This window comes from Stegodyphus dumicola, chromosome 10 (assembly GCF_044657685.1).
Source record: "Stegodyphus dumicola isolate Sdum_Otavi_A_Nest chromosome 10, ASM4465768v1".
Taxonomy (NCBI): domain Eukaryota; kingdom Metazoa; phylum Arthropoda; class Arachnida; order Araneae; family Eresidae; genus Stegodyphus; species Stegodyphus dumicola.
The window spans coordinates 90,557,549-90,571,424 of NC_140777.1; the positions used below are offsets into that span (position 1 = coordinate 90,557,549).

At 30.1% G+C, this 13,876-nt stretch overlaps 1 protein-coding gene across 7 annotated transcripts in view; it reads left to right on the forward strand.

The window, feature by feature from the left end:
• Positions 1-11,302: 11,302 nt before the first annotated feature.
• Positions 11,303-13,876, forward strand: part of LOC118197969 (FGGY carbohydrate kinase domain-containing protein) — a 78,092-nt gene continuing 75,518 nt past the window's right edge. For 6 of the 7 annotated variants that reach the window (XM_035369545.2, XM_035369555.2, XM_035369571.2 and 3 more), the window contains exons 1-2: positions 11,401-11,500; positions 13,613-13,810. In XM_035369545.2, the coding sequence (XP_035225436.1) occupies positions 11,498-11,500; positions 13,613-13,810 (201 nt within the window). In that variant the 5' untranslated portion in view covers positions 11,401-11,497. Of the gene's footprint in view, positions 11,501-13,612; positions 13,811-13,876 lie in introns of all 7 variants that reach the window. The other variant, XM_035369550.2, reaches the window with a different exon arrangement.

A 13,876-nucleotide genomic window follows, 5' to 3' on the forward strand; every position in this document is an offset into this window, starting at 1 on the left:
ATATTTCTCATTTAATTAAATCAGTTAATTAATTAATTAAGTTAATAACTCTTCGCAGCAAGGCAAAAATACATAAAACTCAATATCTTCATTAAAAATCGAAAAATACAGAAAAACATAAAATACCAAATGCTGTTAAAACAATTAAAAGACAATTTTTTACAATTAAAATTAGAGTTTCTGCGCAGAAACAAGCAATGCGGCCAGCAGGCCAAAAAGGCAGATTTTTCGATACACAAAACTAAAAGTTTCCTTTTGGTCCCACTCGCCAAGAAGACAATGAAAGCACAGAAATTGACTTAATTTTTTGACGCTATACTGAGTAAATATATGAGATAATTTAAGAGATTAAATGAGAATTCCAGAATGGATAAGCATAATTCAATTCTCAATAGTAAAACAAGACGTTAATTTCTTGTTGCGAAACTTAGTTTTTCTAGATTATCAACAAATTCATTATTCTGTTAAGTTTCAAATGGAAACAAATATGTCAGCTATCGTAAAAATATTAGGCTTACCCACACTAAGAAAAATTTAAATTGTTGATAATTCCACAATTATTGCATGCATGTTAACTAAAGACATAAAAATCTTAACCAGAACAACATAATTCAATCATTTTTAAAGCAAAAAAATGCACAATTTACAAATATATAAGAATAAAAACATCTGCTGTGTACACCACATGACTTCCTTGAACAAAATATTAAATTATACGTATTTTTTCTTGCATTTCATTTAAACTTATTGGATTGAATTAAATCTGCTTCTTCGATAGCGCATAAACTACAATAGAATAAATGCACGCTTTAAAATTCACTATATTTGTTTACCGTAGCAACACTCTGGCGCTAGGTTCACTTAACAGCGTTATATTTTGTTCATATTATAACTCTTATGACTTACTCTTTTCTGGTCATTAACTACTAAAGAGTTTTGGCTAAATTCAGAATAGCCTGCATCAGTCGATGCTGTGTTTACTTCTCTTATGCTTGGACACGCCTTTTTATGATTTAGTATTTGTTACGCCTCTTCTTAAAAACAAGTATGCTATATCTTCGTATTTAAAGAAAATTTAAATTATATTTTAACTGAGTTGAAATGTTAGATTTATAATGTTCTGCACGAGATTTTTTTAATTATAAATCTACTTTTGTGTGTTGTGTGGTAGTGTTAGCATTTAACGCAAAGAGTTATCTCTCAGAAATGTATTATTAAGATACCAAACGATTGAAACGAACATTATCAAACGATTGAAAATATTGAATGCATGATTTAAAAATTACAGCCGTAACTTCTCAAAATGCAGGAACGAAAGAATGCTTTTGATGAGTGTGTTTGATTCAGTGCTTACTGCAGAATGGATGATTATCTGAATCTGGATTTTTTTTTTATCAGTTGGAGGGTAGAGGTAAAAAAAAAGGCGTGATTGAGTAGTGTATGGAGAAACGTTTGATTGCAAGATCGTATAAATGCCCCCCCCAAAAAAAAGTAAATATAAATTTGTGAAACTGATATGAAACTAGTAGAGCGAAAGAACTGTATTTTGAGTGGATGTGTAGAGTTATTGAAGGCGAATGTAAGCATCGAATTTCAAGGTCTGTTCGAAAGCACTCGTGGTTTGCGAAGAGTAAATTGAGCATATGTGGTGTCTTGCGAAATTACCTACATGTGGTTGGGTAAGTGCGGGAATGATTTTATACGATCGGAATTACTTGATAAAATTACGGTGACAGATTGGAAAAAGTTTTTGTAGGGAAGGGTGCATAGAGTTATGCTTGAAGAAGAAAGTGGGTGCAATACAAGAGGACTGAAGGTAAGTTTCATTTATTATTATTGACTTTAGTAAAATATCGGGTGCTTGTCAAGTATGGCAATTTGGTTATTCGGTAGTTAGTTTATTCGGGTGGCTTTATTTTCGTTTTGTGTAATTTTTCTGGAAACATTTTTTTTTATCGCTCGAATCAATGGAGTTGGTTATGCGCGAATTTCTGCATTTCTCCGATCTTTTTTTAAGTCAAAGCAGATTTCTGAGTATATGAGCAGCGCAGAGTTTATTCAATGTCTGATTTTTTAAATGAAAAGAGATCGCTATATACATGGGCAAAGCCAAAAGGTGGTGCGTCTAGTTCGTGCAATTCTCTGATTTTTTTAAGTGAAAATACATCGATGTGTACATGAGCAAAACCAATGGGGTGCGCAATGCCGAGGTTGTTCGCGACGCCGAGTTTGTGCAATTCTCTGATGTTCTTAAATGAAAATAGATATATGTGTACATGGGCAAAGCCAGTATGGTACGCAAAGCCGAAGTTGTGCGCGATGCCGAGTTTGTGCAATTCTCTGACGTTTTTTAAGTGAAAATAGATCGCTGTTTACATGACCAAAGCCAATGTAGTGCTCAATGCCGAGTTTGTGCAATTCTCTGATTTTTTTTCAAGTGAAAATAGGTCGACGTGTACATGGGCAAAGCCAATGTAGTGAGCAATGCCGAGTTTCTGCTATTCTCTGATGTTTTTTAAGGGAAAATAGATCGCTGTGTACATAGCCAAAGCCAATGTAGTGCGCAATACCAAGTTGTGCAATTCGCTGATGCTTTTTTAAGTGAAAATAGATCTATGTGTACACGGGCAAAGCCAATGTAGTGCGCAATGCTGAGGTTGTGCGCGATGCCCAGTTTGTGCAATTCTCTGATTTTTTAAAGTGAAAATAGATGGATGTGCACATGGACACCGAGTTTGTGCAATTCTTTCACGTTTTTCGAGCGAATCGTCGTGTACAAGGGAAAATGAGGTTGGATGTGATGCCGAGCAGTAATGTGACTTTTTTTTATGTGCAACGTTTAACATATGGTTTGTGTATTTTATTGTTGTGTTAACTGTAAATCATATTTGAGACATCATTTCTGTTATTTAAATTGTATTTTTAATTGTTTGGTTTTGATATGTTGATAATGCTTTCCGACTTACGATAAATATCCACAGACCGACGATCTACTCAACAGCAGCAAAACTGTAAACTTTGGCCTTATAAGTAACGTTTACCTCATTAATTTAATACGTAGTGTTTGGTATCGTAATTGCACACGATAATATGAGTTCATTGATAATATGTGTGTGTGTGGGCATATGTGAAGTATTGCTTAGTGTTCCAAATTTGTAGTATTTATTTTCTTATATTGTTTTCTTTCATTGTGAGAAATTAGTTTTTTTATTTATTAGTACGTAAAATTCTAGTATGCCTATAGAGTATTTGGCGTGATTTAGGAATTTTAGAAATTGATAAGAAAGCTGTGTAATGATGTTTATATGCAATAAAAAATATTCTTCTTTTTTATTAATGTTAAGTTTAAAATTTTTAGAAAATAATGAAAATTGTCTAATTACTGGTATGTAAGGAATTATGCCTTTACGTTAGCAATAAGGTTATTTGTAAAAATTATAAAATTAAAATGTTCCACAATATGAATTTAAATTTAAAAAAAATCTTTTTTATTTGTATAAATGCTAAAGCTTAAAATTCTTTGAAAATATTGAAGCTGTATGAAGCACAAGTATGAGAGACTACGACGTTGTTTATCGTTTTAATAATTGGTAGAATTCGCTCACTGGATCATGGTAATTTTAATTATAAACAATTTATTATACTTATTTTCATTAAAGCCTAAGCTTAAATGTTATAAGTGTAAATTAAAAGTAAAGAATTTGATATTAATTTACAGCAATAAACAATTCATTATTGTTATTTGTATCATTATTGTTATTTGTCTCCATATTTTTATTTTTGAAATTGAGATTGATTTAAAAAAATTTAGCATATTTATCAAGCATAATTAACGTTCCAAATAATTATAAAGCTATTGCATGCTTTCAGGGCTGGATATTTTTTTAGCTTTTCCTATGCTGTAAAGAAATTTGTAACTACTGCTTTCAGAAAATAATTTTTTAAATCTAAACTAATAGAAAATTTCAAACAAGCAACTTTCTCTTGCAATTTTTATGCTTTTTATTGGTGTAAAAAGTAAAAAATACTAAAACATTTAAAAACGAATTTTTGAAAGTTTTGTTTAAAATTCTTAATTGTGCCACTTTTTTAAAACTATAGATGAATATTATAGCACAATTTATATAAAGGAATTTTATTTCAATTATATTTCATAATGCATCATAGTGATAAATACTTTTGACCTCTTAATAATTTTACATTTAATTCTTAATATTAAAATTGTAATTAACCGTAATAATTAATTTTGTTTGTATTTTATAGTGATTATTTTTTAATTTATTTTTAATTTTGCATAAGGTTTTTTTTTTATTTACTGTTAATTTCATTTATTAGCCCAGAGGGGCGGTAGTCTAGAAAGACTGTTAGTTTCGAAGCGGCATTTTGCACTGCTTTGTTGAAAATTGTTGTTACCAAATATTATCACCCTGTATTATAGTTAAAGAAATTAAATAATGTAGAATCTGCATGAATACATGTATGTTTCTCGCACTGTGACAAAAGCGACAGTATCTAGAGCCATCAAATTTTGAATAATGTAACCCTCCACCAGGACATGGGCATTTGAACGGCGGAATTTCGAATTCGTTTTAATCTATTTCATATTTTGTAAAACTTTTAACAAATTTTTGATTAACAAACTCAACGAGTTCAGAGAGAGCACTGTATGGAAAATAACAGTTTTATCTCCAGTGCGGAAATTCTAAAGATATGCTGTTTTCAAATGTATGTGGTTTACGGGCGAAGAACATGATATTCAATAAATATAGGTAACACACAAAACGTTAAAAAAAAGGTTCCTTTTGGGCGTAATATAAAATCTGAGTACTTCTAGACTTTATTTTACCTTTCCCCCTTTCATTACACTCAGAAAATTTTATAAATTACTAAAATAAATATTCCACTTTAATAAGTTAATGATGATATACTCAAATAAATTGTTGTTTTGTAATGTTATTATAGTTTTGAAAATCACTGCCTAAAAATAGTCATTAAATAAAAAAAAAAAAAAAAAAAAAAAAAAAAAAAAAAAAAAAAAACTACCGCATCTTGTTTAATTTTACCTTATTTATTTCAAAGCATCACGTACTATCAATCTTATTTAATTTTACGTTATTTGTACGCAAAATTAAGTTCATAAATTTTGTGCCTAGAGTTTTCACCGTTTTACCAGGGTAAAGATGTTTGCACAAGAATTACGCGTGCAAAAAATGCACGAAATGCAGTAAAAAGTGCTTTGATGAGATATATTAAATCCTATTTGGAAAAAACCGTGGCTTTCATAATCTCATGACTATACAACGTATCCCATTTAATAATTAAAAAGAATTATGTGATGCAAACGCCATAGGTTTCAGTGTTAAAGTAAACCAGATCGTCCCTACCCTTTCTTGACGACATGTCGGTGACGCGCGGCCCGCCTACTGGGTTAGTCTATCTCTTATAAGGTCCATGCATGGATCCACAGACAACTCTATAATGGTCTTGAAGCGCAAAAGTCACGTGATCCAGATGGTCGATCTGTACGGTTGTGAAGATGTGTTGTAGTGTGTGTTCGTGGGTTTTTTGGATGTTAATTTTGCTATTCTAAGTGATTTTAAATCACTTAAACTAAGGTAAATAATATTTTTATTTATATTTCGTTTTATACCTTTTTAATTTTTAGATTTATTTGGGAAAATTTGTAGCTGTTTACAATCGTATTGAAGTATTTCGTTTTAACATAACATCGAATACATTTACTCTAGTTTGAACATTTTGCATAGTATTGTTTTGAATATATGTTTGGTATAGTACATTAGGAATTCTTTATTTTGATTATTTCTTTCTAATAGAATATTTGACAGTCTATCCCAATAAAAGAAACTTTATCACCACAAACATTTCAGGCATTAATAACAATTACAGATGCATTCATTCAATTGATTCCACATTTGTTTCAAAAGTATGAAGCTGAATACATATTGTTAGGAAAATTTCAAACTGATGTTACGGAATCTCGTTTTTTGGAATCTATCGGCAAATGTCAGGTTCAAATTATTAAATAAATGACCTACAATTATTAGAGAGAAGAAGCATCATTTTAGAAACAATATTATAACTCCATCATCAAATATGAAAGTCCCTTTTGCCAGACTATGATAAGGATTCTATTTTTACTTTTGCGAATATTAATGATTATTCAAATTTATTAATTAATGATTTTTTTTATAGAAAATGTTTCTACTGATATTTTAACAGTGCTAGTGATTTTTTTTTTATAGAAAATGTTTCTACTGATATTTTAACAGTGCTAGTTTAGGTTACAGATTATGATGCCATGAAAAAATTAAGGGTGATAAAATGCAATATTTGCCAGGACTGGTTGCAAAGTATTCATTCAGTAGATACAGCAGATGATATTTTTTGGTTTTCTTAAAGAATTAGATAGGTGGAAATTAAAACTTTTTAATCTAAGGTTACTTTATTAACATCTTCAATTGTATATTTCTTATTTGGTGAAATTCTTAAAAACATGAAAGATACATTTCTTATGTCAGGAAAGCAAATGGATATTTTACATAATTTATCTTGCATACACTTAGGTCGAATTAACTTTAATTTAACAGATTCTTGTACTTGTGGAATGACAAACTCGGTTAGAAAATATCTTTGATAACTTGTTAAATAATTATACAAAATATAAAAATGACAAAATTAATATAAAATGTTCATATAAAAAGGTTAAAAAATTTACCAATTAATTTCAGTTAATAAATCACAATTTTTTATTTTATGCTTTGTTTCTGCATAGATTATGTATAATATGTAGCATGTATGTATATGCTACAGCTCCAAGTTTTATGAATTTATTTTTAAAAGTGGAATAGGCCTGTAATTTGGAGAAATTACTTAAAAAAAACCAAGACTAATCACTTACCTCTTGGATGGTTTGGAAAAAGTGATTCAACATAAAATTAGAGCTGGTACAAATAGATGGCTGTCTTTTTTATGAATGTAATTAGCATTTAGTTCTTTGAAATTTCCTTGAAAGATTTATTTATGGTATAACATTGCATGTAAGTTCATCTTTATACTCAAATTTGCTAGCATTTATGGTTCCCCTTTTTGACAAAATTGAGATATCCAGTTTTTATTAGTGAATGGAGTGAAGAGAGATGACTTTGGGTATTTGCCTTCTGAAAATTCATATAGCTGATGCGATGGTAATTTACATGGAGTTTTACAAAATATTCTGCCCTTAATATTTATTTTACTAGTATGAAAATCTAAATAAAACTTACATCCATAAATCTATTGAATTCCCCCCCCTTATGTGGATTTTATATTGTTTTGGGAATAAATTTGATTCAGATAACATACATAAATGGATTCCATTTTTATCAAAATTACGTAAATAAAGTTTGCATGTGGTGATTCTCAGTAATATTTTTAGTTATATAAACAAAGTACAAATTGTTTTAAAAGCTATTGAAGATATATATTTTTTACGCCTGTAACAATATTGCACTGTGAAAAAATTTAATGTTAATCATGGGATCTACTCACGTTTATTAATTTTACTCATATTTATTTTAAGACAAAACTATTATTTGCAGCAAAGTTGAACTCCAGGATTATAGTGGAGAGAAAGAGATCGACTATTTCGATCACGTGACCTTCCGAAACTGATTTTTGTGACGCCACAAGCTTAGTCCCACCCATTTACGGACGGCACACAGCTCCACCTTCTCAATTTTGTTGATGAAGCCTATTCTGCGCTTTACTTAGAATGTGATCAAAAAATCCGTATATCTTAATGATAAAAAACATTAGTATTTCCGTAACTTAACTAACTGCTGCTTAATTAGAAAGTGAATTTTCCGATCATTACATTCAAAGATAAAACTGGTTGCCAGATTTATACATCAAACAAAATTACAAAACAAACTATTAAATAATAAAAATCGGGGAATGCTAAACTTAATAGGAGTCACAACAGCAGCCATCAAGAGCAGATATCAGTTTATGTGAGGTTCAAAACGGCTCAGATCTATCAGATCTATAATCAAGTTTACAGATCTGTTAAAGGCTTCATGACATGCTCACCGAAAGTAAAGAAATGGCATCTTCTTTAGATGTTGATACAAATTTTAAAAGCCAAGAAACATTTAATACCTCAAATAAAAATAAACTCTTTTACGAAAGTGAAGACCAGCCTATCCAAAATGAAGTAAAAGTTTTTTTTTTTTTGAGAGGGGGATTTTAGAAATTGCTATATCTTAGTGAAAGGTTTGATCTCTTTTCTTCTCATTCAGAATTTTTTAAAAATTTGGGTTATATTTCTAATTTCAGTAAATACTCTGAGCAAAATTAGCTCAATTTATGTCAAAAACTGCAAAAAGCATTAATTGATAAAAATAAAAGCGATATAAATAAAGTAGATTTATGCATGAACCACAGTTTTTGCAAACTTTTGGAGAAGATGTGGCATCGCCAGTTGAAACTCTAAGCTATATATTTCTCACCAATTTAACTCACTCCTTACCTAACATCTTTATTGCTTTACGTATTTTATTAACAATTCCAGTCTCAGTAACTACAACAGAGAGGGCATTTTCAAAATTAAAAATAATTAAAAATCACTTGAGATCTACCCTGGGTAAAGAAGGATTGGCAAATCTTGCAATTATTTCCATTGAAAGCGATATTTGATAAAAATTAGATACAGTACAAAGTCCATAATCCGGACTCGTCGAGACTTCAGCGATTCCGGATAGGGGTTTTTCCGGATTATAGATCATCAATTTAAATCTGGTAAGATGGCATGCAGAAATTATACAATTAAAAATATGAAACCGTAATTTATGAAATAAAGAGCAATTATGATCTAAAGGGTATCAAAATTTGCAAAAAAAGCTTAATATTAATTTGTTTACTTTAGTAAACATTTCTATCAATGTAAGTTGTTTAAGTTTATTCGTTTCTTGTGCTAATATTTTCTCTTTAATTCTATAAACAGACATAATTTCTTGTTCAGTTACAAAGTTCCACTGTTCAAGTCCTGTAATTGCTGTGTCGAGAATACCGACTAACTTGTCAATCGACATTTTTTCGTTTTCAATAATGTTCCCTGTTACTTTTTTCACTATGGGAAGCTCGCATGGGTAAACGCTTTACTGGCTTTACGCGCATGCGTAGCGGACGCGCGCATCAAACGTGCATGCGTAAGTTTGTGGCTTTGAGGTCCAGATTATAGATCATTACGGATTATGGACGTCCGGATTAGAGACACTGTATCGTATAGATTTATATATATATCAATTTGCGAAAAATAAAGTCCGAAAATTCCAATTTCTGTAATTTCACTCCTACCAATTATTGAAATTATTTTGATCCAGTTCATTTGTTTGCTATATGTATGTCAATATTATATGCTTTTTTAACGAATGATCGAACACAATTTATGCGAAAATGGATTTAAGGAGTTATGCCACTTGAGGCGCTTGAAAGGTAGATTCATCTTTCGAGGTTGTTGGATGGGTTGCTCTCAAAGCAAGCTCAAATCAGTTTTGTTGGACTTACTAAAAACACTTATTGTTCGTTTCGAAAATCAAAAAAATATTCAAAATATCGTCCTTGAAGTGCGATTCTCATTTTTTGCAGAACCAATTGACGTACTTCGTGGAACCTAATTTTTATCTTGAGATGTAAATTTGAAAAATAAAAATAAAAAAAAAAAAAAAATGAAGATACACTTAAAAAACTTTGGGAGTACTGAAGGATTTAAATATATCATTGTTGTTGATCAAGTAGTCACTATTTAAAAAACAAAGAATGTTTACTGTAAAAAGCTCAATTTTTTAAACCTGAATTACTGAGAAAATAAGAGCTACTTAAAAAAATCTTGGGTACTTACTGCTTTCAAACATAATGTGTCTGAGAATAAGCATACGAAGTTTGAAGTGAAACAGATCAAAATTAAATCACATACAATATGTGTCAACGTGAAAAATATTGTTCGAGAAAACGCGTTTTTAAGTTTTTTAGGACTTTAAATCGAAAATGCATTACTAAAACTGTACTTTTTGCTATTTCTCAGCCAATTTCTGTGCCGTACAGTTGCCCCTTCAGGTTAGTATTTTTAGTTAGCTTTATGGAGTTTTTAAAAATTCCTTAATATGTTAATAGTACATTAATGTTAATAAATAATTAAACTTAAATATATTTTTTGTCTACGTTTCTACATATCTCTGTTTAGCTTTATATTTCCCAATATTTAACACATTGATACGTAAATTAATTTGTCTTAAGTTTAGGATAGTGTTAAGAGTTTAATAATAATAGTTTAATGGTGTTAAGCAGTATATTTGGCATTCAATTCGTTAAGCATATAATCCGCTTCGCTTGCAATGTTATTTTTTATAATATAAATATATGTATAATTCTTCAATAAATATGTTTGAGAGTAGATTTTAACAAAACACAAAATGTTTGCTCATTTAGAAAAATATGTATATAAATATATGTATAATTCTTCAATAAATATGTTTGAGAGTAGATTTTAACAAAACACAAAATGTTTGCTCATTTAGAAAAATTAAATGATAAAAAGTAATTTTTTGGGGTTTTTTTCATATTATTATGTTAATAATACTTCATTTTAAGAGTTAACCATAAACAATTTCCCTCTAATATCATCGTCACTGCATAAAGACGCTCACTATACATTTGTTAGTGAGCGTCTTTAAGCAGTGCCGGTTAGGCTTGGGGCGGGCCTGTGGAGATATCCCGGTTTGTACATCAATATGCAAACTAAGATCCCATACTTTAAAAATTTTTAAAAAATTGTCATAGGGACAAGTCTTTCTTGCATTTGCCACAGTGGCTGACCGCAAGGTTCTCTTCTTGCTTATGCTCACTTGTCTAGTGAGATTTGGCTCAGTTCCAGTCCCCGCCAATTTTGATGGAGAGCATCCCAGGGGGAACACGGGTCTTCCACCCCGGGAAATTCCACCCCTCTCCCTTGGTGGAAACACCAAGCCACACGAGAGGATTTTTGGCTCGCCGCGTATTTAGAGTGCCGCCATGACACTATACATTTACAAACATGTATGTCTTCTCCGGGATTCGAGCCCGAGCCCTTCGTCACGGCAGTCAGCGACGTTAACCCCTATACCGCTTAGGTGGCAAACGCAAGCTTCTTTAATACATTAACCAGTTGACCGTGTGATTTGAACCCTCCCCTCCTCGTAAATAATTACACCATAGAGGTTAGGAAGCCTTCCTACCTCCATGAATTACACCGCCTGCGCATGACGTCATTTTCACGTGAAACGTAATTGGCTAACATCAGAAAAGTGCAGCACGTGGTCTAGCCAAAGAATCTCCTAGGTCTAGCCTCCGTTGGAGCGCGTGACTTCGTGATAAATACTTTTTTGTCGTCTGCTGTGAGGACTTGATTTTATTTATCAGTTTACTGAAAATATGTTATATTATTAATGAAAGAGATCTTTTAATGGTTATAATACTTCCTAAATAAAATTGCAAACTGTTTATGTAAAAAGAGGAACGAATTAGTTAAATTTTTAGTTTTTCAGTGCACTAAGGGCCCCCCCCCCCGAGACTTTAAATTCTAAGATACTTTTTAAAACTATGAATTTCATAATTTTAGCAATTCTGTTATTTTCGATACATTTTTAATATGCTTATAAATTCGTAATATATTGATAAATTGATTGTAGTTATGAAAAGGATATGTAATTAATGCTTCATAGAGTATACTGAAATATTTTTAATAAAGAAGTACCATATAAAATAATCAATTAAATTTATTGTTTTCTTCGAGACCAAATTCTGATTTCTCATTAGTTTGCATTAAAGAGAATTTCCTGCAAATTAATGTAAATTATATTTTCAGATCTCTTTCATATTTTTGTGCATTTGCATTATTTAAGTAAAACATATTATTATTTACAATTATTTTACACTTAATAATATACGGGTGAGAAGTACAGAAAACGTTCTTTGAATAGCTCTGTTGTATATTCTAGTATTTTTTTTTTTTCCTCTGAATTTTAAAAAACAATTTTTGTTTGAGTATTTAAAAATTCAAGTATAAAATGAAATGTCTTTTATGAAAGTATAAGGCTGATAACATACACAAATTTCTAATTGTGTACATTTGGGACCATCAAAAACTGAAAGTATTACTGTTGATATTTAAAAGCTTCATGATGTTAAAATTGAAATTAACACAGTAATGGTAGCGGTGTGTAATTATGATGGTGCATTGCAAAAGAGGAAAATGAGCTGAAAGAGAAATCTGTGTAATTCAGAAAAATACTATTTTCATTTTATGAGTTAAATTTTGTGTGACATAGCATATCAACATTAAAAAAGGGGAAGGTTGGTGTGTGACATAGATATTTGTATTTATCAAATTGCATTAAATGTGATTTCAAAATCTCCACAAACCCAACTTAAAAATTTGTATGCAAAGTTTGTGTGTTTATTGAATGTAAATAAAATTTTCCAGTCCCAACTCAAGCAATACATATATATTTACATGTATCTGTTGTGAATATTACCATATAAATTTTAGGCCATGAGATAAGGGATGGTTTACATCCGAAATCTGTATTTGATAGCTTATTGATCTGTTTGATTTATTATAGTGTTTCTATAATATCTAATACTTTGTTAGGCTGATTTTACAGCATATAAATTGTAGAAAGACTTTTTATTTGACAACTGTTAAAATATGGCTATCTCATTAAATATCATTTCTTAAGCTGTAGCAGTAACACAGAATATTTTATTGAGGATGAAAAATTTTATCATCTAAATTGATGAATATGGCCTTTATATGAAAATTTGCATTGCATTAATGTATTCCCATTAAATTAACAAAGTAGTTTAGAGTCTATCCAAAAGGATAATTATTTTATACTTCAATTCATGTAATTCTTTAAATCAATTAAGTAATTCTTAATAGTCTGTCTAATAACATAAAATTTTCTGAAGAATGTTCTTAAAATTTCTGTTTCTAAAATGATAATCATTCATTCATTTTTATTTCTTATTACTATTGTTATTTGTAAAATATAGTTCAGTTAAGAGTTTAGACATTAATAAAATCTGCATCTATTGATTCTTAACTTTTTGATTTTATCATCTTAATATATTGGGTGACTTTTTTCTCCAAATTTAGGTTAACTGAGGTCTGAACTAAAATTGCTTCTGTTTACTTGATGTGATTATGCATACTATACATTAGTTGATGGATTAATTAGTAATGTTACACAAAGCTTTCTTGCTTACAGATGCTTATTTCTATGCCATACAAATTTGAATTTATTACTTTATTAACTAGAATTATGCAATTTATTTAAAGCCCCTCAAATTTTTAAAATATGAAACATTGAAAACTTTAAAAAAATCTGTCCATGTCTCTTTTGATAAAGAAAATACTTTTTATGTAGCTTATGAAAAACTATTTTGCTAGTTCATTAAACAGGAACATAAGAATTATTACTAGGAATTTAATTTCTTTCTTATATGTATGTAGCAGTATTTACATGTGTAAAGAGTCAAGCAAATTATTTAAAGGTTATGATTTTATGTAACTTAGGTATTCAGTATGGCATCCAATGAAGGGTATTTTATTGGAATTGATGTTGGAACTCAGAGTGTGAGAGGTGGCCTCATCCAACCAGATGGATCTGTGAGTGCTGTTGCATCGTTACCGATCAGAACACAGAACCCTTTCCCAGATATGTTTGAGCAATCATCTGATGAGATTTGGTCTCTTTGTATGCAAGTTGTGAAGGTTAATGTTTATATCTTTGACCATTTTAACCAAATAATAGCACTAATTCACAAGTCAAACAACAAA